Raw genomic sequence first — 27947 nt, 5'->3', positions numbered from 1 at the left:
TTTTAGATCCTGCATCTCGTACTCCATCATATGAGATGGTTCTGTTTCAGAGGACATGGACTCTGTCGTGGATATGGAGGTCGTCGAGGCCTCGAGCGTTGTGTCCGGGCTGGGACAGGAGGATCTGTCTATATATGTGTCGTCGGGGGGAGAAAATGACCATACCTAGAGGCAGACGGTTAGACGGATGTAGTAGATGATTTATGAGTTAACGGGGGGGTAAGTCTCACCTCCATGGTTGTCTTGCCAGCCCGGGTAGCGAGGATGACGGCCTTTTCGGCTTCAAAGGCAATACGCCAGATGGTGTCGGCAGGCTGGCTGAGCTCGCGGACCTGCTGGCCGGTCTTGAGATCCCACGTCTTGACCCGGCCGTCACTACCGCCACTGACAATCCGGTTGTCGTCGAATTGCAGACTGGTGATGCTGTTGTCGTGGGCCGCCAGACGGTGGATCGGGGTCATACGCTCGAGGGACCAGACGCGGATGGAGCCATCGGAGCCACCCGTCACCAGGGTATCCCCACGAAGCTGAAGCTGGCCGACGAGAGAGGTGTGGCCTTGCAGGATGGCATGGCACTGGCCGGTATGGGGGTTCCAGATGCGTACGCTGGTGTCAAGACTGCCGGTAGCTATGCGTTTGCCGTCAAAGGCGATGGCATAGATCTGGCTAAAATGCCCGGCAAGGGTCTTGAGACACTTTCCTCCCGAGATGCTCCAGATTCTGGCCGTGGTATCGTAGCTTCCGGAGACAACCAAGTCGCCGTGGATCTCGAGACACCGTACACTTGCCTGATGGCCGACGAGGATGTTCTTGCATACTCCCGTAGCTAGATCCCAGATACGGAGAGTCGTATCTCGCGAGCCGGAGATGGCAGTCGTCTTGTTCGACATCTTCAAGCAGCGGACGGTAGACGTGTGCCCTCGCAGCTTATGAATACTCTCACTGGGTAACGAGTTAGAGACTGGCGTCTTTTCCAGAGAGTTGAAAGTCGAAATATCAGTAGACTCACCCTGTAGCCATATTCCAGACACGAACGTCTCGGTCACATCCTCCGCTAACAAGCAGGTCGTCCCACGGCACCATGGCCCAGACACCTATCATATGTCCCTGTAGAACTCTCTGATGCTCACCCTCGGTATTGAATATATGTATCTTCGCGTTGTCCAATGCAACAACTATATACTTGGGAGTCAGATGCAGACTGGTCACCACTCCCTGGTCGGTTGTGATATTCTTCGTAACGACGGTGCCGCCTTTTCTCCATGCCGCCTCGATCATGTACTTTTGTTTAAAATGCGAGCGGTAGGAGGTCGCCTTTGGTCGGGTCTTGCGAACCCGGCTTCTGCTCGAGGACTCTGCTACCGGAGCAAAAACTTTCATGTCTTCCGGTAATATTTGAGGTTGGGGAGGACATGATTCGGATTCCATATCTGTGTCCATGGAGGATAAGGGCTGTCTGGAAGGGGAGAGGGTAGAGGAAGGGCTGACGGGACTATCGATGAGGTCTTCAGAGACTCTTCTATAAGCATGTTTCTCACAGAGTATCTTCCACGTCAGCTCATCGTTGAGCAGCTCGTGCCAGCGAGTCGACACTTGAGACGCCCTGGACAGCGTCTTGGGATCGTCTACAAACGAAAGTACCTATTCACAGTCAGTTATCCGAACCAGACTCCCGGGGTTACTAAATAGTATGAAGTCATATCTCACCCTCAGACATAGCTCGTTCGGCAGGGTTTCAAAGGGATCCTTCTTCAGCCGCGGGCTCACGAAATGATGCACAAAGCTGAGCAGCTGGCTATCACACAGGTTTAGCATCTCTGCCAGAAACCTCTGCTTCTCCGCCTGGCCCAGCACGCTGAAATGTGACCTCGCATCTCGCAGGAAGGTATCTTCGTCTTCGCCGGCGCTTTGCCAGCTGGGCACTCGCTGGTGCGGCGTCGGACTTGGTGCGGGAGTAGGAGGAGACGCAGGAGCTGAAGGGTGCAGGTTATGTAGAGTCGGACGAGCCTTGCTGGGCGTCGAGAGAGGTTTTGTTCGAGAAGCCGAGCTGGGTCGCATAGTTCCCGAGTGTCGTCGTACGGTCGAACGAGGTGGATGATGACTTTTGTTGGTGTTGCTGGTGCTGTTGCTGCTGGAACCGCTGTTGAATTCTCCTTGAGACGTCAGATCGTCTGCTTCTATCATAGAGACGGGTCGCCGGTTTCCCAAGCTGCTTGATCCAGGCCTGGGGAACATCTGGAAGCGGTTATATATATATATAGAGGTTGTAGATAGGTCCCGAGCAGTCGTTTTTTATTTTTATTTTTATTTATTTTTTTTTTATCCACGGGCTGGAGATGTCATGCGCTGAGGAAGAAGAACCCTTTGAGCCGACGCAGCTATCTTTCTCGAAACAACTTTTCAGATCGGGGTCGAATAAGCAGAGTCCTTTGCAGCAGTCAGGCCTGCCGACATGCCGTGGTCTTCTCGGGCACTGAAAGTAACTCGGTGTATAGAGGAGAGGCGTAGGAGGAGGATGGATGGGATGGTCGAGTGGCGGAAAGGTGACCTCAAAGCTCGCCAGCGACAGTCCAGACGAAAAAAGGCCGGGATGGGGCTGTTGGGTTGACGGTCCGTCGGCCAGCGTTACTCTCTCATGCCTCGAGCAGGACGCAAGCAGGCAGGATCTGGAGGTGGGATTCGAGGTCTGGTAGAAACAGGTCAGTCCCCCGTCAGTCAGTCAGTCAAAGGCGATGTTGCCCTTCAGGCTCTCGGTGGCTTGGGTTGGTTTTCCTGGTGATCGCGGTGGCGCTGGGGGCTGCAGATGAAGCATGAAGTACCGGACGGGGCCTTTGGATGTATCAACCAGCCCAGCAAGGGCCCAGCGCTTAGGGCAGAGACGGTCAAGCGGACGAGCAGACGAGCAGACGAGCGAGCGAGCAGTCTGGCACCGTCTCGTCCTGTATATCGAGTGGCTGGCTACTTGATCTATCCGGCGTCTGGAGTTATCTGGGGCGCTACGAGGCCGGTCCCAGCATGCAGGGCGATCCTCGAGGTACAACTGAGCTATACTTCCAGCGTCAGGGGCCCCTGGTTTGGTGTCTCTCATCCTTTTTTTCTTTTCCCTCTCGTTTCCCCGGAGGAAGCGAAGGCTTTTTAGCCGATCGATCAGCTGGCCTGGATAAAATATTCTCGTCACATGGAGCGGTTGTTTTATAATGTGTATATACAAGAAAGCAAAAAGGTTGCGGTTGATAATGTACTCCGTAGTTTCTGTTCTTCTATGAGTGTGTCATTCGTCGTGAGAAAGTATATCCAGTTGAGTAGATGTAGAAGCTGTAGTCTAGATGCTGATAGATGTTGTGACGTTGTAGATAGGTGGGTGATAGAAAATTATACAGGTCAGGGGTCAATGGGCATGGCCGACTTGCAGGAACAGCGGCAGCACCATCCCAACGACAGACGCAACGAGGTCTCTCATCGACTGCTTAGGCCGTTGCGGTGGGTCCCGCCCATCAACATAGCCGTTTGCATGAGACTCTCGACGGGCTGGCTCGAGGGGATTCTCCTGCATCGTATGCATGGCAACATACCTGCATGCACGCCGGTCAGTAAAGAAATGTCGTCACCGCAGCCGTCATCGTCCAGGAAGCAATCCTTCTTTAAAAGGATGGTGGTGTATGACTTACAAAAATGTGCCCGCAGAGAACAACAGGAGCATTCCTGTCCTCCACCGGGTGCTCTGCTCGTCACTGGCATGGCCTGCAAGTATGGTATGTGCAGCAACCCACGTCAACAGTGCTCCCACCGGCGCAGCAAGACTGAACACCAGCAGATGTGCCCTGGCACTCTTGGTTGTATGACCTTGCTTGAGCAAGACGGACGTCAGCCCAAAGGATGCAGGAGCCTTATGTACCATAATCGCCACGAAAATGATCAGGCTCAGGCTCATGTTGGACGTGGATGCTCCTAGTGCAATGCCGTCTGCCGCCGCATGTATCACCAATCCAGCCGTCGTAGCCATGCCCGCACTGCTGCTGCCGGATCGTGAGCCGCTGCCACTCGTTCGTGCAGGCGATATGCCTCGACCTATGCCCGATCCCAGGTTATCCAGTGAAATATGGTATGGTCTCTGTTGCTGCTTGGAAGACGAAGACGCATATTGCGGCAACTTGTCAACCAAATACATTAGTATAAATCCACCAATGAGCCCAACACCAATCCAAGCATGTGGCCCGCTATCTTCATGTTCATGCTTATGGCCATGCTCATGCTCGTCATCATCATCATGTCCATCCGGCTTATTCTTGTCACCGTCACCCATCTTACCCTCCTTCTTCCCCTTGCCGTCACTGCCGTCTCCATCCACAGGAGCGTCAGGCTGTGGTTTGTCGGCGTCAGGAGCCGCCTCCTCCCGTCCAGACAGGCGCCAATTCGCCTCATTCCCAATACCACGTCCATTCATAGATTGAGGAACAGATACTACTTCCGCCCTGTGGTTCCATCGAACCCCAACACCATGTTCTAGCACATCCCTCCTTCGGTGCCCAGATTCATGTCCCTGCTGGCTCGGTTTCACAGGAGAGCTATATAACGTCTCGACTCCCTCGGGGATAATCACAATCAAGGACGTGCCGACTAGCAGGCCCACACCAAGCGCAGACATAAGCCGGAGCTGAGACGAGGATAAAGAAAAGGTCAATGGCAGTGACCCAACGATAAACGACCTATACCGGCACCGTCAAAATGTCAGTATATAATCTTGTAGTGCTCTCAAGGGGGCAATATCAGGACTCACGCTGCTCCCATAAGGAGACTTAGGCATACGAGCGTAAAAAGCCCGTCCATTGCTTCGATGCTGCTGTATTTCTTGTTCGAAGCCTTCCCAAATTAATATCCAATTAAAAAATGCAAGTAGCCCGTCTCTCAATGTCCTCATTCCATTATGAACTGCCGTCCGCTCTCTGCATTAATTCGTATAGTAGGTTTATAGTTGCTGCACAAGGTATGAGGTTTTGGTAGATGTGGCTACCTTGCGCCTCGGCGAGTTTGAATGAAGAGAATGGACGCGCGGGTCAAAAGCCGCTCCGGAGCTAGTAACAGGGACAAAGAGAGCGACAGTAAAAGTACAAATAGAAGAATGAAAACACACTAGCGAATGAATAAAATCTACAATAACAACAATAAATATCAAGAAGTTTTTTTGATGATTTTTCGACTTTTTTTCGTTTCTTTTTCGGCTTTCGAAAATATCACGTGATAAAATATATTTCTTACATAATCATCAGGAACAATCATGTGATTAAAACTTAAAAGAAAAAAAAGATAAAAAAAGATAAAAATAAAAAAATTCATTAAACATTCAAAAGGATGAAGACGAAGATGAGAATATACAAATTGTTCATGACAAGGAGAAAATTCGTCAACAGGCCAGCATGAATGGTGAATGGCGATAGAGGAGTCTATGCATCGGACAAAATCTTGTTTTCGACAAGGCCCTGCCCTCTGTCGATGCTGTCTCGATAATCCCGTATCAGGACCGCAGGCGAAGCAGCAGTCGAAACATACTCCTGCAGCTTCCTGTCGGGAACAAGCAGATGCAGCCCGCTATATACGAATGCACTGATTAGGAAGCCGACCAGGAAACAGAGCTGGTAGATACGGGTGAAGCCAACGGGGACATGGACATCCGTGTTGACCGTTGCAATAAAGCCCGGCAGGGATGGAACGGTTCCGCATATCCACTGGAGACAAATCAATTAACTAATGAATACGAAGCGTTGAGCAGGTGTTTGAGATGATGGTGTTTCTTACTGCAATGAAAGCACGCCAGTTGAAGCCGTGGCTAAACCAGTAGATGCTGGTGCGGTTGCCAGTGTAGAGGTCCTCGACTTTGAGCTTCCGTCTGTGAACGATGAACCAGGCCGAGATCATGAGGCCGGTCATAGGGCCCAGGAAAACAGCGTAACTGCTCAGGACGCTGAGGAATATAGTGGCTGTGGAGACGAGTTTCCACGGGTTACAGGCTATGGAGAGGGCGATAGTAATGTATGCGCCGCGCCGGATGTTGATGTATTTGGGGAATGTCGCCGCGAGGTCAAAGCCTAGCTCAGCATACATAGGTCAGTTAAATTAGGATTTTTGATGAGCAGCCGGGATGGTTGGCATTACCTCCCGAAAGAGCGTTTCCAGGGATGTTGACGCCGATCTGAGAAATGACGAGAGCACCACCCGCGAAGAATGCAGCAGCTCTCGATCTGGATCCTCCGTGGTCGATGATAGCTCCAATGAGAGACGGCAGGTCCCAGTGTGCTTCACCAAACCTCTTCTGCGTTGCGGCAGTGACGAGCACGCCGATGACAGAGCAAATGATGCTGGAGATTGGGAAGCTGATGACTTGTCCGAGAATAGCGTCTCTGGGCCTCCTTGCAAACCTAGCATAGTCATTTTGGTTAAGGATTCCGGCGGATATGGCGCCAATTGTACTGATGATACCAAACACAACGAGCCAGCCAGCATCCTTGACTGGCTCCCCTGGCCCTCCGCCTGAGATTGTGGAGCCAAACCCTGCAGGGCCCATGGTGGCCAACGCCCAGATGAGAAGGACGAATTCAAGAACGACAACGACAGAGGCGGAGATGTAGAAGAACATGCGCAGGTTGTGCGGGCGGATGTATGCAACCGGAAGGGAGATGACCATGAAGACAATGTAGCTGACGAACTGGGCGGTAGTTATCCCTGTTGAAGGGGAGAGGTGGTTTGGTATACGCTGCTCAAGGGACGGCCATATCGCCTTGAGACAGACGTAGACGCACTGTCCTCCAATGTATGACTGGAAGCCGTACCTACATTAGTTAGCCGGCAGCTCTTCATCCATCCGCAGAATAAACTCACCATACTGGAACACTGTTAGCAAGTCTATTTACTATGTAAATAATAATAATAATAATAAAGGTAAGGGAACATACCGATGGACAGGAAGATACGATTCCAGATGACAAACTGGCTACCGTACATTCCCCAGACATATCTGTTGACCACCGGGAAGCCAAGATGGTAGTAGGCTCCTGGTAGGGAGTTGAGCACGACGAAGAGAGTCGCCAGCAGATTACCGATGACGATGGCGATGATGGCCTGCCACCAATGTAGTCCCAGTGCTATCAGGGAGCTGCCAGTCATGTATGAGGAGATGTTGGAGTTTATGAGAACCCAGTAGGTGGTGAATGTCCATGCCGACCATGTCCTCCGTCTAGCCTCGATGGGCTTGATGTCGAAGTTGATCCAGGGGTCTGGCAGCGTGCCTCCTTCATGCTCGATCTCCAGCTTCTTCAGTATCCGGTTCATTTCAGTAATCTAGGAATAGTTAGGGCTTGGTTGGTGATGGTTTCGAGTATGGTTTCAGCACGTAAGTAGATGACCACTTGCTGAGTCTGGCGTATATGTATGTCATTCAGCTGTACGACTCATCACCCCCCGGACTTCAGCTCGTACAATCTAACTCTGGCTCTCCGCACAATGCCCTGAAGGAGAGGACGATAAGACGACGGCCATGGGTTCGACCCTATCTCTGTTCCTCGGCTAGACATGGTAGTTGCTCGTTACTGACGCAGGGAGGTAAAGATATTCGCCGCGCAGGCCGGCCAAACTCCTGTCGGCGAACTTCTTCAGGCATTCCACTGTCAGCTTACTCTAGTTAGTTACTGACTGCCCCAAGCTATAATAGAGCTCTGGATAACCCAAGCTTCGAGCCGGGATACGACTTCTTCAACCCCCAGAGCCGTCGAGATAGACTTCGTCCGTCCATTGCCCCGGAAAGCAACCGGCTTGCTGGGCCAGGTAGCTCTGCTGGTGGACCGCCAAACAGGCTCGAGGCCTGGACCAAGCCCGCCTGAAGCATGGAGACCACGGCTTCGATGGGCAAGCTAGTGTGAGATATCGCCCAGCTCGGTCCCCAACGGCGATTCAGGCTCTCGTATCGGTTTATAGTTACACAGCAGCAGCTGGTTTCGTCCTGGAGATCTCTGGCAATAATATTCGGCCTGTAACTTACTAACCAACGGCCCCCCCCTCCCCGTCTGCCAGCTCAGCCATGACCATGACCTCCCGCCAGGTGGACTCTGGCATCCTGCCGTTCCGCGAATGGGAGCTGACGCCTGACCGGAGCAGTCGGAGATGGCGATGGTTGGTGGAAATGTAGGCTCGTTCGGCCAAAACGCTTGCATCATGACTTGCTTGACAGCGTCAAACGGGGGGACCATGCAGGTTTGTCCTCCGGGAAGATCAGTCGAGGGTTCGCAGCAACACCGGCAAACGAGGCTTGTTGACACAGCAGGAGATGGCCGGCGAAGGGCGTTTGCCTCCTTTTTCCAGTCTTCCACCGCATGCCCATTTCGTTTGTAGCCTGCCCTCTGGGCGGAGACAGTGACGGCCACGGCTAGTCAGGCCCGGCCAGCTTGATATATAAACTGCTGATGGAGACCTCGCGGCGATCGAGGACTCTCTCTCTGGACTCCCCCCCCCTTCCCAGCTGCTCCCTTCGCATATAACCTCAAACAGGGCCTGAGACTCGCAGTGTCTTCTCCCTCGTTAGGCAGAGTAATAGTTAACTGGTAGCCGCCGTCGCTGCTGTCGTTCGTTTGCTGTCGTTGTTGTTGTTGTTGCTGCTGTCCCTCGCTTCTGCAGACGTCAGGATGTACCGCATAGGCGTAGACGTCGGCGGGACCAACACTGATGCCGCCATCCTCGATATCACGGCCAGCGAGACGCCCTCGCGCGGAGTCCTCGCCTCGAGCAAGACGCCCACGACCCCAGATGTCACCAGCGGCATCAAGAGCGTCGTCGAGAGCGTCCTGAGCAAGTCGGGGATCGACCCGGCCCATATTCTCAGCGTGGCCATTGGGACCACGCACTTTGTCAATGCCGTCGTTGAAGCCGATGCGCGGAGACTCAGCAAGGTCGCCGTCGTCAGGCTCTGCGGCACCTTCAGCCAGGATGTCCGTCGTCTTCCGTTCTGTTCCTCGTTCACTTGCTGTCGTTGCTAGCTGTTGTTGGTTGTTGTTGCTGATGCTGATGCTGGTGGTTGTAGATTCCGCCCTTTACAAACTTCCCTCCGGCACTGCGGAGCATCATCGAGTGCCAGTCCTACTATCTGGACGGAGGTAAGGGACAGTCTACCACTCTATATAGTTGACTAGTTAACGGAATGCTGAGCTGACGCTGGCTGCAGGCCTCGAGATCGATGGCCGCGAGATCACTCGGCTGGACCCCGAGCAGATCCGGGAGACCGCCAGGCGCATCAGCGCGGCGGGAATCACCAAGGTGGCCCTCGTAGGCATCTTCTCGCCCCTCGACCACAGCGGCATCCACGAAGAGGCCTGCAAGAAGCTCATGCTCGAGGTCGACCCGGGCCTCTCGGTCGTATGCTCCCATACCATTGGCGGCGTGGGCCTGCTCGAGCGTGAGAATGCCACCATCCTCAACGCCTCCATCCTCCAGCTGGCCCAGAAGACCGTCCGGGCCTTTGTGCAGGCCATGTCGGACCTCAGGCTTAACTGCAGCCTCTATCTGACGCAGAATGACGGTACCTTGACGGATGCTGTCACTGCCTCTGAGCTGCCTATCAAGACCTTTGCCAGCGGCCCAACCAACAGCTTGACCGGAGCTGCCTTCTTGGCCTCCCTGGACCGGAGAACCGGCAGCAGGTCAACTGCAGAGAGGCAGACACTGGTCATTGATATCGGTGGGACGACTTCCGATATCTGTGCCTTGATGCCGTCAGGCTTCCCCCGCCAGGCATCGAACTTCGTTGAAGTCGGTGGTGTGCGTACCATGTTCTCCATGCCAGAAGTGCTCTCCATCGGACTCGGTGGAGGTAGCATTGTTCGTCAGGATGGAACTTATGTCTCTGTAGGACCCGACTCTGTTGGCCATTACCTGACCAGCAAGGCTAAAGTGTTTGGTGGTGATACCCTTACTACCACCGACATCGTCGTTGCCGCTGGAAAGGAGCAGATAGGAGATGCATCAAAGGTTGCCGATGTCACTCAGCAGACCATCGAGGACGCACGGAAGGCCATCACCAAGCTGCTTAACCGTGGCATCGAAAGCATGAAGGTGTCCTCCCTTCCCGTTACCGTCCTCCTGGTTGGAGGCGGTTCGATCGTCTACATGGACGACCTCGAAGGCGTTGAAGAATGCATCATCCCTCCTCACCATGACTCTGCCAACGCCGTCGGTGCAGCCATAGCCAAGGTTGCGGGAACAGTAGACGTCATTGAGATCCTTGCTGGAAAGGACGAGAAAGAAGTTCTCAAGCAAGTCGAAACTGCAGCTGTCGACATGGCTATTCAACGAGGTGCAGACAGAGATACCGTGAAGATTGCTGAGATCGAAAAGCTGCCTCTTCAATATGTCACCAACAAAGCTACCCGTATCATGATCAAGGCTGTCGGTAAACTGAGAGTACCCACGGAGGAAGAGGCCGAGCAGGAGCGGGCTAAACTACCTGCCTACACCAACGGTACCAACGGAGCCAACGGCCACAACGGCAACGGTGTTGAAGGCGAGAAAGCTGCTGCCGCCGAGGACGTGTCTAGATCTGCTGTCAAGCACTCGATCTACGTCGATATACCATCATACAAGCCCGAAGTCGAGAATGGAGTCTGGTACCTAAGCGCTCTTGACCTGGAATTCATTGCCTCCGGCACCGGCGTCCTGGGGACAGGTGGTGGTGGCCCTTCATACCAACAATACCTCATTGCACTTGAATGTCTTCGCAAGAAGGGCAAGCGGAAGATGAGAGTAGTCAAGCCCGAAAGCATGGCTGACACAGATGTCTGCGTCTTCGCTTCCTGGTACGGAGCCCCCAGTGTGTCATCTGAGCGTATCCCCCAGGGCAACGAACTCATCCGGTCAGTCGAAGAATCCATCAAGCTTACCAGACACGAGAAGTTCCATGCCATCATGGCCGATGAGATTGGCGGAGGAAACGGAATGGTCACCTTCCCTACTGCAGTGCACTATGATATCCCCACCATCGATGCAGATCTGATGGGGAGAGCTTATCCTACCATCCAGCACGGGACCCCTTACGTCTACGGTGAAACAATCTCACCATGCGCCCTGGCTGACTCGAAGGGTAATGTCTCGGTTGTCATGCATGCCGAGTCCAACCAGAGAATCGAGACCATGCTTCGAACTACCTGTGTAGAATTGGGTCTCTTCACCTCCGTTTCCGCTGCTCCTCTTACCGGGAAGGCCATTAAGAAGTACGCTGTGGAAAACACCATGTCTCAAGCCTGGTACCTCGGACGAGCCATCCATCTCGCTCGCCGTGAGAAGGTCGATGTCATCGAAGCAATCGTAAGTCACTCCTTTCCCACTCACCCATGTACACACCATCAAACTAACACGCCTAGTTCAAAACCACCCCCGGCCGCCTCCTATACACAGGCAAAATAATCGACGTCCACCGAGACGTCAGCCGCGGTTACACTATGGGCTACTGCATCCTTGCCCCTCTATCTAGCGATGAAGTAGCAGACTCCTACGACAACACCAATAGCACCTCATCTTCCCCTTCTTCCACCGAAACCGAGCCACACCTCATCATCCCTTTCCAAAACGAATATCTCTACGCCGCTCACGTATCTAACCTCGACAAACCCCAAGAGCCAGTCAACCAGGACGTCATCTGCACCGTCCCCGACCTCATCTCCATCCTAGATAAGGACGGTGAGGCAGTTGGGTCCCAGGAACTCAAGTACGGTCTCCGAGTACGTGTCATCGGCATGGCTGCTCATCCGCTCTGGACCCAGGACCAGAGAGGCCTTGATGTCGGTGGACCCAAGTATTTCGGCCTCGACATGGAGTGGAAGAGCATCGGGAAGTATCAGAGGCCTAGGAGCGTTATTGATGAGTTCAATGTCGTCGTTTGATTTAATTCTCTTAATGCTTTTGCCGTTTGCATACTGGATTTTGTTGCATGTTTAGAGATGTATATATCTTTTTTTCCCCTTTGTAAATACTTTAATTGATATGGGCGTAGCATGCTATTAGAATCAGCTCTGATATCATCCTGGATAGCATAAATATAACTTTCGGGTCATCGTGGACAGCTTGAATTTCTAATTCAAAGTACAAAAAATGCTTGGGAGTCGAGGAGGTGAAGATTAAGTAATACAATATTATATAATCATTACATAACAAAGGTAGTTAATAGCTTAGTCAGAAAATCTAATCGCGTCGCGTTTCTTTAATTTAATTCTTGACTTCACGCTGAGCGACGACGAGAAGGACCAGAGAAGCGCAGATACACTGATTCAAGATGGATAAACATAACGAGTGTGAGTATTCAAAGCTATCAATTCCTACTGATAGCTCCGGCACTGACACTGCTTCCCAGGGACTTGCGATGCCAACGATGCAGTGGAAATATCCATGGTCCAGCCAGGCGATGACGGCCAGAAGTTGACCACCCTCTCAACCTTCAACCCCCAGTTCACATATCCACTTTTCGGAGATGAGGAATCGATCTTTGGCTATAAAAAGCTGAATATCAAGCTTCGATTTGCGGCGCATGACCTCCAATCACACGTTCAGATCTCGTACAATGAGAAGTTCAAGCAGGTAGAGGATATAAAAGCTGCTGACCTCCTCGGGATCCTCAAACCGTGTCTTCCGGAGGGTATGTACAGCAGGGAATAAATGAAGATGTGAGCAACGCTGACGTGCTGTTAGTTTCATTTTCGACCATCGATGAGTTTAAGAAGCGTATAAACGAGGAGGACACGGCGAACTTTACACCCCCAGGCAAGCTTGTTCATAGCTATTCGAGAGATGATAAAGACTATGAGATATGGGCGGGCTCCCTGGCCGATCCGGAAGTGCGCAAGACTCTGGATAGGATACAGATCTTCGTGTCGTTCTTCATCGAAGGCGGAACTCCCATTGAAACAGACGACTTTGACTGGACTCTGGAAAGATGGATAATATATTTTGTGTATGTTCTGCTCACTCCCTTTCAGATAGACAGTGCTCTAACATTGGTAATAGATACGAAAAGCAAAAAAAGCCATCTAGCCCAAAGGCATCAAGGTACTCCTTTGCAGGATACGCAACCACATACAGATGGTACTTTTTCCATCCTAAGTCATCGAATGCTGCAAAGTTGGCATACGAAGCCCAGAAAACGGAGGCATTTGATTCATTCCCAGTCTCAAAGATACCCGCGCGTTTACGCATTGCTCAGTTCCTCATTATTAAGCCACACCAGCACGCTGGCCATGGATCCCAGCTCTATCGCACAATTCAAAAAGCCTGCCTTGAAGACCCTACCATCTTCGAACTTACCATTGAGGATCCAAACGAGTCATTTGATGCACTTCGAGACTCAAACGACTACCACACGTTAAAACCAGAATTCTCTAAACATAATATTACAATCAACGCCAACCCCATCCCAAACACTACCCCTGGAAGCTCCTCTTCTCAACCTCCGAAACATCCCCGCGTCATGCCAACCTCTCTGCTAATCCCTACAAAAACCCTCGATGATCTCAGGCAAGAGTTCAAAATCGCCCCTACTCAATTCGCTCATCTGGTTGAGATGTATCTTCTTAGCCAGATACCTCAGTCTCACCGTGGGGCGGAAAACGTCAATATGACTCGTCTCACAACGCAGAAGTCTCGACTACAGAATGAGCATGATAGACGGTATTATTGGTGGCGCATGCTTGTTAAGCAGCGATTGTACAAACGACACCGTGACATGTTAATACAGATTGACAAGGACGAACGGGTAGTCAAACTTGACGAGACGCTGCAGAACGTGGAAGAAGGGTATGATGTTCTGCTGAAGGCGTTTGATGAGCGGGCTTCAAAGGTATCAGGCAATGGGAAGGGTAAGGACCGAGAAGCCGATGATAACGAGGATGGGAATGAGGCTTCCGCCTCCGCCACTAAAAAGCGCTCAAAGAGAAAGTTCACTGTTGAAGATGACGATGATGAGATGGAAGATGCCCCGTCGGCGAAGAATAGAGGTGGGAAGAAGCCAAAGGTCTAAGACAGGGTTGGTAGGCTGAGCTGTGAACTTGCCCTCCAAGGTCTTAAATGTATTGTAAATCTGTATGATAATTATGGTCTTCTAGCAAGCAATTGATAAATATTTATCAAGCGACATTTGCGTGAACATGCAGACTCGTAAATAAACAAACATACTAGCCAAGATGTATAAATCGACGGAATTAAAGAAGGCTAGTGAAAGACGTAAGTATCCTTACTTTCGGTTCTGTAAGACTGGGAGATGTCCGTCTCGTACCAGCACAAGGACTCAAAAGTCAGTTGGTGAATAGACGCAAAATATGCATGGCCACATCCAATTGTAAAAGGACAACGTTGAGCACGAACGAACGTTAAGTAGCATGAAGTATAAATTAATCAAAATAAATAAATGGTTGGGGTCAAAAATAGGAGATCTAAAGGATGGATAACGAGAAACAGATGATATATGGTGAAAGGTAGGTGGTACTCCTATCCACTCATCATCGTGGCTGTTTCTGGATCAAGGCTGTCGACCGTATCTTCTGAATCAGTCTCAAAACTAAGTATGCTGGTACTTGCCCTTGGAGATCCAATTGTGGTCAAAGGAGCGGTGGATGATGGGGCTGGTGTTCCTGCTGCGTATCTCCGCGCAGTGATTTCAGTAATATCTTGAGCTGCGAGTCTAGATTGTACTCGATCACTGGCAGCAGAGGGCTCGTTAGGATTCACGAGTTCCCCGACAAATTCAAATACACGTCGCAACCCCAGGATTTCATTCGGCATTGTATCGTCCTCTGATTCTGGAGTCAAAGAGCCAGGAGGTAAAGTTGATATCCGGATGGTATCGTTTTGCTGACCGTTGATAGGAGTAGTCGGAGACTGAGCTATGGGAGTCGTGTCTTCACGGCCGAGCAGTCTATGCCACCATTGTCTAAGTCGGTATCGGCACGCTGCTGCTCGGTACGCGTGTAGTGTTCGTCTCTGCTCACGACGAGCTAGCATATCTACTCGACGTCTTCGACAGCTTATTGAATTTCCGCAATGTTTCAGGAGCATGTATAGAACAGCCACAAAGAGGGAGACGAAAGCGAAGTCACGAATGACATGTTTTATTATGGCTGAACGAGAAGGTAGTTGATTTGAGGGAGGGGAATTTGCAGGTGATGGTTCTGTCCAACCTGTATTGGAATTTTGTGTAGAGTCCATAATGGATGTATTGTTAGATCCGACTGCATGAGGTATGTGGTATGGACTTGTACTGTTTTTCCCTTTATATCCTTCCGATCCATTCTGACGGACCTTGGAGACTGGTCGACAGGGACTATCAGCTAAAGAGGTTGGTAAAGGTCCAAACCGATGTTTCACGAGACGGAACATGTCCGGGACAAGCTGGAAGGTAGCTGATATGAAGCACTGTAAGGTCTTACACTCCTTGAGCTGCGCAGTAAGATTGGTACAGTCATCAAAAAGGTGTTCACGGATCTTTTCATCTTTCTCCTTGATAACGTCGTCGAGAGCCTTGGCTTGGTCTCTTAGTTTATGTAGTTCCTTGAGCTGTTCTTCTAACTCAGAATCTGTGATGGGATGGCTCTTGACAAGACTCTCTTGGTGTAGCCTGTCATTCCCACTGGCTTTCAGCCATTCTTCCAGAACCGAGGGTTCATTAGTAGTTGGTGCTGGCGAAGTTACGAGACGCAAAATCTCCGGTTTATCCACGGAATTGAATGAGACAGCAAAGCCAGATGTGTCATTTCCTTCTTCCTGGCCTGCAGGATAAAATGTGAAGGTGAGTATCTGGGCAGCATAGTCTCCAATAGATCCTCTGGGACTGGCAATGCACAAGCTTCTCCAATGCAGACGTAAATTAACGCCTTCTTTTCGTCCCATTAACTGGGCAGTAACTATACCATCTCCGACAGCATTGGCTCCATCCCAGGTGAACGCGAGCTTTTGGTCATTGAGTCGCACATCGTTTTCACCACAGACACTGTTTGTCCGTGCAATTTGAATGTGAAATATCTAGTCCAACCTATTAGGACCGAGTAGTATACGCGTACGGAGATCGTAAATTGTACTCCAACTTACAACATTGGACATCCCATCATCAAAACACTGCCTACATGGCGTCTCAAACTCTACCGAAACGGCATCTTTGCCTACAGATACGTCACATCAGCCGTCAGCTGCACAAACAAGCAGGTGGATCCAATTGATAGGGCGGACTAACTTCTATGGAGCTTCACAGTATCAAATTGGCCTCTTCTATGGGCGATGCTGACGGGCTGAGCGAACACAGTCACCACCAGCAGGAAGAGGATCAGGAACGTCTTGGCGGACCCAAGCATGGCGGAAGCAGACCCTAAGCCCATGGCATCTCACCCGGCCATGGTGCACGCTGCAGTCTTATCCAAAATGAGCGACAAAGGAGTACGCTATTACCGTCAAAACATCCGACGGCCTCTCTGTTCTGCTTTGCGATGAGGAAGAAAGGGAGCGAAGAAGAAACGCCGCGACTTCGTGTCGAAAGCCGAGAAAGCTGCGCCCTCCTGCTTATGTCATTACTTGCTTAGTCAATGATTAGTTATTATCACGTGATATATTTTGAGCCGCACGATTTAGCTCTAAAGGCAACAACATCAAAGTTAGAACAAATATTGAAAAAACAGACGACATAAGGAGGGCATGTTCGATGTCCACGGGCGATAATGGCCTGTTGGAAGAACAGGAGTTGCAAGGAGGGTGATCTCCTTCGTCCGGCTTCTCGAGATTCAGCAAAAATCCTGGACTACTCGTATAATACATGGCATCAACTCCTTTGGTCTGCCGAAGCCAAAGCACAACTGCCCGATGCTTGTAGCAGTATAAGGGCCCTTTTGCATAGCACTCCTGCTATTCCAGACACTTCCAAAATTTCTGAGTTTGCTGAGGATCACTCTCTATTCCTGGAAGGATACTCAATATGGAGTATCAACTCAACATCACCCTGTTCTCTTACCACCGAGACTAAGAAGGCCAGGCCTCAGACGATACGTATCGGGGTGCTAAAACCTACATTCTGTTCCCTTTCAGAGAATTTTCTTCCCGAATGGCCAGGTTTTGAAGCTTTACCCGATGCATCTGGTAGCAATTTTCTTTCAGTGTTCGTTTTGGGCTGGTCATACGTCCTTTCTACACGCTTGATTGAACTTCGAGGGAATCAACACGACCAGGCTCAGTATACCAACAATATAGCAATAATGGCAAACAGATCAGGTGGCTTGAATTTAAATACTGGATATGAGCTGCCTATTGGTGATGCAACAGCACAAGAGTCCAGATGGTGGGCTGCAATTCTCTCCAATGGGTGTGGATGGCTAGCAACGCTTACACGCCAGGATAAGGAGTACTATGCTCCATGGAGTTGCCACTTGAAGGATGGTGGAAAACCGTTTACTATTATTCATGATAAATCGGAATTAATCATATCTTCCGAAAGAGATCCTCCGTCATCAGCTCAGGCTCAGAGTTATCTCCTTCGGGTAGCCGAAATGCATGATATATTCGATCAGCTCCTCGCAGCCTTCACTGCTGTCCTTACTATCCCGTACCACATGAGATTTGGAGCACCTGTCAACCTTCCTGAACCTCACCTACATACCCGCCCAAAGAAGCAGAGCACTATTGGATATAAACAGAAGATCCCGACCTTTGACGAGCTTCCATATTTCATGTCATTTTCCACTATACCTAATGTGATATCGTCATGCCTCTTTAGTTGTTTCTGGGAAGTGGGAATACCCTGTAACCTTGCTAGCGAATGGCTACATACACCACTTAGTGATATCTTACCGGCTCTTATTCTTGAGCGAAAGCATCGCAGTATCATACAAATGCTAGCCACAAGGTCTCCAAATGTGGCGCCTTTGCTACTAGGCTCAGCTATCACTGGAATGCTGCATCGCATACCAGAAGTATACAAATCGTTTATACCCCCAATTTGCCTCGAAGCGGCTGTATGGAGTTCGTCGCAACAGTCCTTTATGGATCCAGTTTTTCACCACATGCCGAAATTACGAAGGAATATTGCATTTAAGAAATTAATTACGCGCGAAGATGAATTCCGGATTCTATACACTACCGATTTTGAATCTGCAGACTACCCAGCTTTACCCCTAAGCCCATACCCTCCATTTGGGTATGTGGGACTCGGAGATACTGCCCTCGAAGTTCAGCTACACGTCTTATGCGGTCATAGTTTAAACTATAGCCACTGGGTTTGGCAAGGTCAAGATTCAGGAGAGGTGCGATGCTTGGATGATTACGGCTTTACCCTATCAGGAAACATATCCTCTTTCCCTGCACATGGTAAAACTGGTTGCACCATTTCTCAACTCGTAAATAGAGCCCTCCTGTCTGTAACACGAAAGTTATCCACCTGTTGGACTGATTTCATTCCCGGACCGCAGCGAACTTCAAATGGGGACATTAACGAAAGACTTTCCGAAGTTGCTACTCGAAATCTATTCTCCTGGACTCTTTTCTCCGACGGTGTGAGAAAAGAGGACAAGGAGCTATGGCACCATGAATGGCTAGAATTTCTTCTAGGGGTCGACGATAATGCTTCGGAGACAGATTCCAACTTGACATCAATCAATGGGCAATCAAAATCTGCAATATCGTCATGGTTGCAAACAGTTTTCATGTCTCATGCAATACAGGACCTCTAGACTGCCAAACTCGACACCTCAACATATTCACATGTGACAGACTCTCTCGACAGCCCACTTGTGTATTTTATCTCATATTTGGCTCTCAAATCTTTATTCTCAGTGCTTCTTCCACCCATCTCTAATCCAACCGCCAGGCTGAGTTCCATCCGGGCCTCCTCCAGGGTGATCTTCGCATTCTTCGCATAGCATCCAATTGCCGCCTGCTTGGCATAGCTTCCATTCGACTTTGCATCCCTTTGCAAGGCATTTTTCATACGTATGTTCGGAATTTAGATGCCCACACTCCAGACAGGAGCCTTTGCGGCCGGAGGAATAGGAGCGCTTGTAATATTCGTTAATATTCGGTACTCCATTTCGGCCACTAGTTAGTTTACTTACCATTATTTTGGTATCCTTGTAACTTTGGGGTAGTTCACTTTGCCTCTGGCAAGATTGTCTCTAAACGATCATATATGGTCGGTAAAATCTGATTCACAGTAGAGGGTTCTTATAAGTCTACAGTTGAGGGGAAGGGGAGGCTGCTGCCTAAATACTGTTGGGAATATACCCTTGCCGTTATAATCCCTGCTCAGCCGCATCCAAGCATGTCGCTCTTTGCAGCTTCTCTCTCGGCAGCCATCAGACTAGTCTATAAGTCGAAGAAGCCCGCAGACTTGGGGATTGCTGCCTGGCTAATACCCTCATGATGAAAATGTATTTCTTTTCTCTTGAACTCATAATACTTACAAGATACTCCCATATTAGGAAAATACCAAAACGTTAGTATCGATAGACAATAGTGCATGACCACCTCTGCCAATTATCAATTAAACGGATAATAATAATGGTAGAATGATAAAAGCTGAGCTCCCTGTTGAATAGACAGGGAGAGTATTCGGAGACCTGCAAACCATATACACAAATATAAGTAGCGATAATAATTACAACATGGGCGTAATTAATGCAGGATTCCTTTGGCTCATAGTCAATATAGAAAAGTAATCTCGGGCTTATCGTTAGCCATCGCGATGCAGAATTCAACACTTTCATTACAAGTAGTCCGTAGTTTTCTTCTCACAAAATTCCCAAAACTCCTGTGATCTTCCTGTTCCCCCATCCTCTGTTGACTTGGACGCATCAACTAGATCCTGCCTTACTGACCGAGATATTCTACCCCAGGGTATGATGTAGCACCCGTTTTCTTCCAGGTTCACATCTGACGACAATCCAGCGAATAACTCGGTTATGGCGGCTAATTTTGGCTTGTATAGCAATGGCATGGCTAGAAACTTCATCCAAGGACTGTGTCTGAGGAGATTTGTGTTGGCAGCTCCAGGGTTGAGTGAAACACTTATAATGTTATGAGAAGGGCCAGCTCTCCGGGCAAGTTCTGACGCTAAGAACATGTTGCCAGCCTTGGAAGTGATGTAGGTTCGAGTTTGATCCTTTGGAGGTGTTGTAAGCTCTGACATGATGATCCCACCCTGGGGAGCAGATAGCTCAACAATTTGGCTGCCCGTCCAGATAACGCGCACTGAGCCTGGAGTAGATGTTGCTGCTGTGGTTTCTAAAAGAGGAAGAAGTAGCTGTGTGAATAGGAAGGGTCCCAGGCAATTTGTTGCAAGCTGTAGTTCAATCCCTTGTTTGGATAAGCTTCCAAGTGGCGGTTGAGACACGCCTGCGTTGTTCCAAAGAACGTCGAGTCTGGATTCTTTCTCCATGAACACTTCGGCGGATGTCTTGATAGTGCTCAGGTCGTCAAGCACGAGATGAAGAAACTCCAGGCTTCCACCATTCGGTATAGCAGCCTGTATCTCCTCGATCGCCTTTTGTGCTTTCTCTTTCGACCGTCCAGCGATGTAAACTTTTCCTCCCTTCTCGTAGAGCATCTTAACTAGCTCGAAGCCGATGCCAGAGGCACCACCTGTCACAATAAACACCTTTCCATCCTGCGAGCCCACCTTAGCTTCTGTCCAGTTCGGCTTGGGCGGGAAAAACTGCGAAAACTGAGCACCCATCTTGATATACGTAGGAGACTGCTCCCCCTGTGCAATCTGTGTGTTGGTTGTGAAGGGTGAGCAAATGTTGACAGGAGTTAGAGTTGAAGTCAAACGACATCAAGCGTCTGGAGACGAGAAGGAAGAGAAGCTTGTCTTTTTTTTGCGGAGACGCTTGAGTCAAAGCTCTTGGTGCTGGTGATTGTCCCTTAGCGCGGACGAGGGTCTTGTAAAAATAACCCCCGTACTTAAAATCCTTCAAACTCGCACTGAAACACTGTTGTACAGGGAGGATCAATCGACGTGGCGGCGTACTGATTGTACCACTCTTTTTTGTTAACAATCACGCCGCAGATAAGGCGTGTGAATCGCCGACTTAAAAAGATCTTCGTGCACGGTGGGCTGCAGTAACCAATCGAGACTGATTTTCCTTTCACGGTGGTGTTGAGTGAAGGAAGATGAGTCAAGGGGAACCCATGCAGGTTATATTAGCTAGTTGATAGAGACAGGGGTACACCTCGTAACGTCAAAAGAGATGACGTCCGGTTGTGGCTGTACAGTGTTTGTCTTGACGTGCTCTATCTTGAGTCTTTGTCAATCAAAACGTATCAAAAATATTCTGTATATCGAAATAATGGCATACGGAGTTCCTGACGTAAGTTCTGACGTGGTTTCCGTAAAAGGCAGGGTCGTTGGGCTGTGTTAAAGTTCTGCATCGATTTCCATTTTTAGTAAGAGCAAAACATGTCCGTGCACATCAAGGTTTAGCCCCACTTAATAAGCGTGAATCACATGACGTGAATCCTTCTTCACGTGACTCGGTGTTTTAAAGTTGCCAGGATTCACTTTCCTTTCTCGGCGCATCTCAACCTTACATCCAACGTCGCTCTATCACTTCCACCAGGATTTGCTGAAGCTCCCCAATCCTCTCGATGTCTTGATGATCCCGAACGTGTTCCTTGACACGCCACACACGCGCTGGAGGGGAAATCATGCATTGCGTATATGCAACCTGGGAGCAAGGGTGATGCGGGTTCCTACTTGTTTCCTCGCGGCTGGCCGGGCGAGTCACTCGCACTTCCAAGTCCACGCGCCTTTTGCGTGGCTGTGAGTGGGATTGTCCCGCAAAACGAGGTATCGGACCAGCATAATGACACAGACCTCACAGATGACCGGCCCCTGAGTCGAACCACAGCAGAAATTGATGGGTGATCCGCATTGCAAGAAACCCACAGATACTCCGTAATACCTAGGCTCTTCGCAGGCTAGGGAAGTCATCACTATTTGCCACAAGGTGTTTGAAAGTCCAATTATTATTGATCATCAAGGGAACATGCCTCATTAAATTTACATCGCTGAAAGCCAAAATGGAACGCGGATAAGAAAGAAAGCGGAGCACAAGAAGGAAATTTACCGGGAAGAAAAAGACCAGCTTCAGGACACATTTTGCGTCACCCCAGGAATACCCCCATATAACTGCTCCGTACGGAGTACATGGATACGAATCTTTTATCGTTCCGGGGTATCAGTAATCATGATAACGTGGGCAGTAGATGCTCCAGACGAGGTTCCCGACATGGCTATACCTCACTGCTTCAAGGTACGTTCGAGTATCTTTGGAAAGGTTGGAGTCCTGCTTCGCCTTTTCGACAATGGTGTTAAACTCAGCCACCTGCTTTCTTATTTCCTCTGCACATGCAATCATTGCGTCTTCTTCACTGAGAGATCGCTCCTGCATGATGACCCAGACCGCGTTGAAGACATAATCTAGGCCATCTGCTGCTGCTTCATCACGCTCCTTTCTCCAGGAGTAGAGGTCGTTTGTGAGGCCAAGAGCAGCGTATCCCGGCCTAGCCAACTCCATGCAAAGCTCTAACTCGTCATCTGGGATGGTAAGGCCCATTCCAAAGGTTAATGTCCCGAACCAGATCCTACCACAGAAGTTAGACCAAGGCATATGAAAAGGATATGACATCTATTTAAAACTTACAGCTCCCCCGCGTCAATGACTCGGCTGGGAATGTATTCCTTTAGAGTGTCAAACGGCCGTGTTCTTGTTCGAGAAGCAAGTTGAACGAATTTAGACCATGCCTTCATAGCCGTGATAGCGCGCGGGGGATCGATGGCAACCATGTTGGCCAGAATCTGGGCCTGAAGTTTCTTCTCTTGGCCATCATGAGATGTGGCTTCTTGATCCAGTGCCTTTTCATCGCCAAAGGCATCAAGCATATCGTGGTGCTGCCCATCTTTATACTACTCATGGTTAGCATCAGTTATTACGCTGCATTTCAGCCACTGAGAATAGAAGTCGTTCACTCACCCCCTTAAGGTCAAGCTTCTCCATGGCATCTATATGGCTTGTCAATATCGGATGGCCAATGTGATGATATACGCTTACTTACCGTCATAGAGGAAAGCAAACTCGTTAGCATACGAGATGATCTCCAGCCTCTCAGGGAGGCACTCTGGAACAGTCACCCGAATAAAGCTGAATGGGTAGCCAAGTCCGCCCTTATAGCCATACACAGGGCGTACGTTCTTGCTCCAGTCGTCTTGGGCACGTAGAGCACCGTTGATTTCCTTATATGGGTCCAAATGCATACGAAGGGGAAGGCCTAGGTCGAGACCGTCTGTCTCATAGAACTGTGGATCAATCTCATAAGAGTATTGGAACTCCATTATGTTGGGTTGGATGATGGTATTGGCAAAGGGTTATAAATGGTGCAAGAGTTTTCTGCAAGCAAAAAAAGATGAAAAGGATGCAGCAGTTGAGGGCTAGAGTTTTTACATATCCAGAGCCTTGGAGGCTCCTTATATATCATTTTGATATATATGTCTAACATTGACAGCCTATAATCCTTTCACATTATCCACTCACCAGCTATCCGGTAACTTTTGTTTTGTACCGGACATATACATCCAAGGTACACTGTACCTTAGGCACGGAAATCTGCGGCGCACTCAGCCCACACAAATAACGGGGGGGCTTTCCATTCAGGACCTAGCGAAGGGGGCCATGATCCCATTCTTTACAGCTGTGGAGCTTCAGGCTGATAGCGTGAAGCAACTCCGGTTACCAGATGGAGCCTTCAGGTGGGCCAACAGACTCTATTTTCAGCCTACTAGCCTGTTTATTTGCTTACCAGCAATTAACGCAAAAGTAAAACAACAAGCAGGGGTCAAGAACTAGAACTGTGTATGTATATATAGAGCAAGGCTCATGGGAAAACCAATGGCTCAGCCCCTCAAAAAGTTGGTGAGCATTTTGATAATTCGGCACAGGCCGTCATCATGGCTACGAGAGCCCGCTTTCGTTCCGTTTTCAGTATGTATGCATCTCTAAACACCGAGGGGAATAAACCACGCTGATTGGATTCGTATGCAGGGTCTGTTCTTCTCGACCCCTGTTGGCTGCTGATCCGAGGATTTGTTCTGGGGCTGGATGGAACTTAATCGAGAGACTGACACCAAACAACCTGGCGCGAGGCTGGATGTCCCGTTTCTGCAAATAAAAAGGTCGAAAGTGCTCACTACTGAGATGAATTTCGGTCGCTGGTGAGTTAACCAAGCGTTATCTTCTGCTTCCTAATACGGTTTCTTTAACTTTTATCGCTGGGAGAGACGATACAATGGATAACATAGCTCTCAATTTGCCCTTCACCCTGACCATATTGGCGGGGTCTTATATCCTGTACTCACTTGGCCGTATTATCTACAATCTTTACTTTTCCCCTCTTTCCAAATTCCCGGGCTCAAAATGGGTGATTGCAACTTACTGGCCGGAGTTTTACTATGACTGGTGGTGCAATGGGAAATACCTCTTTGAAATTGAGAAGATGCATGATAAATATGGTGAATAAGATCCTCAATCCTATGGGATGATTCATTCCTAGAAGGAGTTGCAGTATCCATCAGATCAAGCAAACTAATGGTGAAAAAGGTCCTATAATTCGAATCAATCCTGAAGAGCTGTCTATTCGTGACCCGGACTTTTACAATGAAATCTACGTCACAGAGAGCAAACGCAGGACAAGTCACTATGACGTTTTCTGCAAAGGAATCGATTTTGATGGTCAGCAAATATATAACCTTGACACAGAGAGATGCAAAAATTGTTGTCCAATTGCTAACCTGATACTAGGATCGCATTTACTTACCGTAGACCATGATCTCCATCGCCGTAGGCGAAAGCCACTCGAGCCATTCTTCTATCGCCAGGGAATTATGCGGCTTCAAGACATGCTGGCAGAAGTTGCCCTCAAGCTTGAGTCACGAATTAGAGCCCTTGAAGGGACAAACACGGTGATTCGACTGGACCATGCCTTCTCCGCATTCTCCGGGGATATCATTGGGAAAATCTGCCTGGACAGCGGGGATGACAGCAAGACGTTTTTGAGTCACCCAACGTTCAACCCTGAGTGGTATGTAACGCAAAGGCCGGCCCCCTAGCGAAAAGGCGCACATCTGACCGTGTGACTAGGTACGACACCATCCACACGATTGTTCGATCAATTCCCTTGTTTACAGCCTTTCCATGGATTGTCCAGTGAGTCGATTAGTATACCCTTGTGCCTCCTCGAGGCTGAAAATAAGCCCAACTTTCTAACAGGGAGCAGGGTAGTGAGTTTCATTCCGGAATCAATCCTTCTACGGGCTTTTCCTAGGGGCCAAATGTTCAATAACTTCAAAGAGGTATGTAAATTCCCTCAAGCCCCTGCGTAGGGGGCTAAATGAGAGAGATACACCACGAGGCATTTCTAAAAAAAAGGGGGGGGGGTTTAAATTAAATTTAGGTCGCTAAACAGCACATCTATCGAGCCTTGAAAGATACAGAAGAAAGTAAAAGGACAGGCAAAGAGGATACCAATCATGCCTCTCTTTTCCACTATATCGCAACGAGCGATATGCCCGAATCAGAACGGTCCCCGGAACGACTAGCCAAGGAGGCCCAGGTCCTACTTGGTGGTGGAACCGCCAGTACTGCACGTACTATTGGCTTTACATCATTCTACATCATGTCTAACCCGAATATCCGGTCGAGGCTAGAAGATGAACTCAGGGATGTGATGGCAGACTGGCCACAGCGCGTCCCTTCTTGGGCTGAGCTCGAAAAATTGCCCTTCCTGCAGGCACTCATCAAGGAATCCCTTCGGTAAGCTCCAACCCCAACTCAAAGCGCGGAGTCGGTGCTAACAAAATTACATTTACAGCCTCAGCTACGGTGTCATGCACAGACTCCCCCGTATCTCACCAGACGTGCCTATCCAGTACAAGCAATACACTATCCCGCCTGGTGTAAGACAATATTTCCAAACTCTGTCTTAGCGCCCGAGTTATCAGGTGGTAATGGCTAATCATTCGCTCAGGTCCCCGTCGGCATGTCAGCTTATTTCATGCACTCTGACCCCAAAGCATTCCCCGAACCAGACAAGTACATTCCAGACCGATGGCTCGGAAAGGTGACTCCTGAAATGCACAGGAGCTATGTCCCATTCACACGAGGGTCCAGAAACTGCCTGGGAATGAAGTGAGTGATATCTTTCTTTACCGTTATTGGACAGGTAGTGGCTGTGAACAGATCTGCCTGCAGCCTGAACATGCATATGTTAGCGGCGTCTGCTTCGTATTCCGGAGGTGCCTAACTTTCCACAATAATAATTTCGGGGGCTAACTGACTTCTTTAATTCCATCACACAGTCTTGCCATGTCCGAGATGAGCCTTATCCTGGCCGTCCTTTTCCGACCCAACGGCCCCAAGTTTGAGCTATTCGAGACGGACGAGAGCGACGTAAAGCAAGCCCACGACTTCCTTATTCCCCTGCCGAAGATTGAAACGAAGGGAGTTCGAGCTATCATTCCCTAGTAAACTAACCTAACTAGTTAACTAATAATGAAGGGAGAACATTCTTCGTGGAGTCGCATGTACTTAGTTATTATTTATACCCTACGCCATTTGTGTAAAAATTCAAAAAGCCTGCCACTGTGGGCTGCAACCTCCCATCTTAACTGACATGTTAATGAATGCCTGATATTGGGTACTATTATTGGCCATCTTTCCCGCCCGACTATTTATAAAACTGCTAAGTACAAAGATCTACCAAGCCTAGGCTTCTCACTTTGAGCCCATAGGCCTACCATCCCTGGAATTGGGGGCAGTCTATTACGCTAGGTACCCCATAGTTACCAAGACAGCCACAAAGGACCCGGGGCGCCGACCGAGACTAAAAACCATTAACTATGAGCGTAAGGTTGCTTTGCATCGTATTCGCGCCGAGCATAAGGTTAAGTCTTTCTCACCGTCATAGCACGGAGTATAGCAGCCAAGCGTTACCTGAATATGGGATAGACAGCATATTTGCTTTCTTGCTTTCTTGCTGTTTTTGCCTTCAAGTTGTGTACTGCGGCTGGGGCCAAAAGGAGTGTGAGAAATTCATTCATTAGTTAGTTACGTCGAGAGTATCGCAGTCACATCCAGTGAGTTGGCTAACTATCGAAATAAGCTAAGGATGTGCATTGTTGCGTTGACCATGCATATTATACCCGATATTGATATGGGTTTGTATGCAAGGCAGGGGCTGAGAGGCGAATGCATTATCTCAAGAGTGTCAACGAGAAAAGGAAAAAGGCGGTCTTGGTCAAATCTGCGCCCAAGTAGAAATAATCGAGTGGTGTTCATAATGTACTCTGAGAGAGTAATATGGGTTGCCCCTGAGAAATTAGTATACACGCAAATGCTCCTCCCGTTTTGTTTCGTTCCGTCATGGCCCTTTCATGACTATGTAGATATGGTAGCTGGTATCAGCCGCAGAGACACCAACTGGACGCACCAGAGATATCGCGTAGTTTACCTTAATGTGATCTCCGCTTAATTCTCACTTGAATCGGCTTCTTCTCGACCAGGAGAAAGGTCCTCAGCTCCTCCCATCTGAGTTTCTTACCCTCTACAGCCTCGAAATCAAACGCCCAGACTAATCTAGCGAGGATAAGTCTCAGCTCTGCCCATGCAAGATGCTGGCCAAGGCATTCTCTTGGTCCAACACTGAACGGCTGGACAGCGTTGCGCTGGTCATGGTAGAAGGGAGATTTTGGGTTAGTGCTGGCCTCGGGGAGCCAGCGCTCAGGGATAAAGGATGTTGCTGAGTGGAAGAATGAAGGGTCGCGGTTGAGGGTGTATGCTTGGATGCTCACAGCGGTCTGGTATATGGTGGTCAGATGTCTCATTCTGTACATGTATGTGTCTGTG

At 49.4% G+C, this 27947-nt stretch overlaps 12 protein-coding genes across 12 annotated transcripts; 4 read left to right on the top strand and 8 right to left on the bottom strand.

Moving 5' to 3' along the window:
- Nucleotides 1–179: 179 nt before the first annotated feature.
- On the bottom strand, nt 180–2235 carry TRV_00645 (uncharacterized protein; the record flags this gene model as incomplete). The annotated part of the gene is made up of 3 exons (XM_003025144.1): nt 180–942; nt 1010–1641; nt 1708–2235. 3 exons carry the CDS (start codon nt 2233–2235, stop codon nt 180–182), a joined length of 1923 nt encoding a protein of 640 aa, XP_003025190.1.
- Nucleotides 2236–2719: 484 nt separating this feature from the next.
- Nucleotides 2720–4645, bottom strand: TRV_00644 (uncharacterized protein; the record flags this gene model as incomplete). The annotated part of the gene is made up of 3 exons (XM_003025143.1): nt 2720–3260; nt 3444–3572; nt 3669–4645. The coding sequence occupies 3 exons, from the start codon at nt 4643–4645 to the stop codon at nt 2720–2722; spliced, it is 1647 nt and encodes a 548-aa protein (XP_003025189.1).
- Nucleotides 4646–5441: 796 nt separating this feature from the next.
- Nucleotides 5442–7323, bottom strand: TRV_00643 (uncharacterized protein; the record flags this gene model as incomplete). The annotated part of the gene is made up of 5 exons (XM_003025142.1): nt 5442–5723; nt 5794–6083; nt 6151–6824; nt 6874–6904; nt 6948–7323. The coding sequence occupies 5 exons, from the start codon at nt 7321–7323 to the stop codon at nt 5442–5444; spliced, it is 1653 nt and encodes a 550-aa protein (XP_003025188.1).
- A 1094-nt stretch (nt 7324–8417) lies between these two features.
- TRV_00642 (uncharacterized protein) lies at nt 8418–9105 on the bottom strand (the record flags this gene model as incomplete). The annotated part of the gene is made up of 2 exons (XM_003025141.1): nt 8418–9051; nt 9083–9105. The coding sequence occupies 2 exons, from the start codon at nt 9103–9105 to the stop codon at nt 8418–8420; spliced, it is 657 nt and encodes a 218-aa protein (XP_003025187.1).
- Nucleotides 9106–9366: 261 nt separating this feature from the next.
- On the top strand, nt 9367–11915 carry TRV_00641 (uncharacterized protein; the record flags this gene model as incomplete). The annotated part of the gene is made up of 2 exons (XM_003025140.1): nt 9367–11340; nt 11397–11915. 2 exons carry the CDS (start codon nt 9367–9369, stop codon nt 11913–11915), a joined length of 2493 nt encoding a protein of 830 aa, XP_003025186.1.
- A 502-nt stretch (nt 11916–12417) lies between these two features.
- On the top strand, nt 12418–14041 carry TRV_00640 (uncharacterized protein; the record flags this gene model as incomplete). The annotated part of the gene is made up of 3 exons (XM_003025139.1): nt 12418–12664; nt 12718–12979; nt 13033–14041. 3 exons carry the CDS (start codon nt 12418–12420, stop codon nt 14039–14041), a joined length of 1518 nt encoding a protein of 505 aa, XP_003025185.1.
- Nucleotides 14042–14508: 467 nt separating this feature from the next.
- On the bottom strand, nt 14509–16116 carry TRV_00639 (uncharacterized protein; the record flags this gene model as incomplete). Its single annotated transcript, XM_003025138.1, has 2 exons — nt 14509–16038; nt 16105–16116. 2 exons carry the CDS (start codon nt 16114–16116, stop codon nt 14509–14511), a joined length of 1542 nt encoding a protein of 513 aa, XP_003025184.1.
- Nucleotides 16117–16724: 608 nt separating this feature from the next.
- TRV_00638 (uncharacterized protein) lies at nt 16725–18725 on the top strand (the record flags this gene model as incomplete). Its single annotated transcript, XM_003025137.1, has 2 exons — nt 16725–18193; nt 18266–18725. 2 exons carry the CDS (start codon nt 16725–16727, stop codon nt 18723–18725), a joined length of 1929 nt encoding a protein of 642 aa, XP_003025183.1.
- Nucleotides 18726–19756: 1031 nt separating this feature from the next.
- On the bottom strand, nt 19757–20725 carry TRV_00637 (short-chain dehydrogenase, putative; the record flags this gene model as incomplete). Its single annotated transcript, XM_003025136.1, has 1 exon — nt 19757–20725. One exon carries the CDS (start codon nt 20723–20725, stop codon nt 19757–19759), a length of 969 nt encoding a protein of 322 aa, XP_003025182.1.
- A 1504-nt stretch (nt 20726–22229) lies between these two features.
- Nucleotides 22230–23383, bottom strand: TRV_00636 (geranylgeranyl diphosphate synthase, putative; the record flags this gene model as incomplete). The annotated part of the gene is made up of 4 exons (XM_003025135.1): nt 22230–22635; nt 22695–22957; nt 23025–23053; nt 23107–23383. 4 exons carry the CDS (start codon nt 23381–23383, stop codon nt 22230–22232), a joined length of 975 nt encoding a protein of 324 aa, XP_003025181.1.
- A 950-nt stretch (nt 23384–24333) lies between these two features.
- Nucleotides 24334–26567, top strand: TRV_00635 (uncharacterized protein; the record flags this gene model as incomplete). Its single annotated transcript, XM_003025134.1, has 8 exons — nt 24334–24556; nt 24645–25125; nt 25185–25250; nt 25369–25396; nt 25498–25856; nt 25915–25999; nt 26071–26231; nt 26402–26567. 8 exons carry the CDS (start codon nt 24334–24336, stop codon nt 26565–26567), a joined length of 1569 nt encoding a protein of 522 aa, XP_003025180.1.
- A 986-nt stretch (nt 26568–27553) lies between these two features.
- Nucleotides 27554–27925, bottom strand: TRV_00634 (uncharacterized protein; the record flags this gene model as incomplete). Its single annotated transcript, XM_003025133.1, has 1 exon — nt 27554–27925. One exon carries the CDS (start codon nt 27923–27925, stop codon nt 27554–27556), a length of 372 nt encoding a protein of 123 aa, XP_003025179.1.
- Between the last annotated feature and the right edge of the window lie 22 nt (nt 27926–27947).

This window comes from Trichophyton verrucosum, assembly GCF_000151505.1.
Source record: "Trichophyton verrucosum HKI 0517 chromosome Unknown contig00062_1.f1.exp, whole genome shotgun sequence".
NCBI lineage: Eukaryota > Fungi > Ascomycota > Eurotiomycetes > Onygenales > Arthrodermataceae > Trichophyton > Trichophyton verrucosum.
The sequence above is the reverse complement of the archived record's forward strand: the minus strand, read 5'-3'. Positions and strand labels throughout refer to the sequence as shown.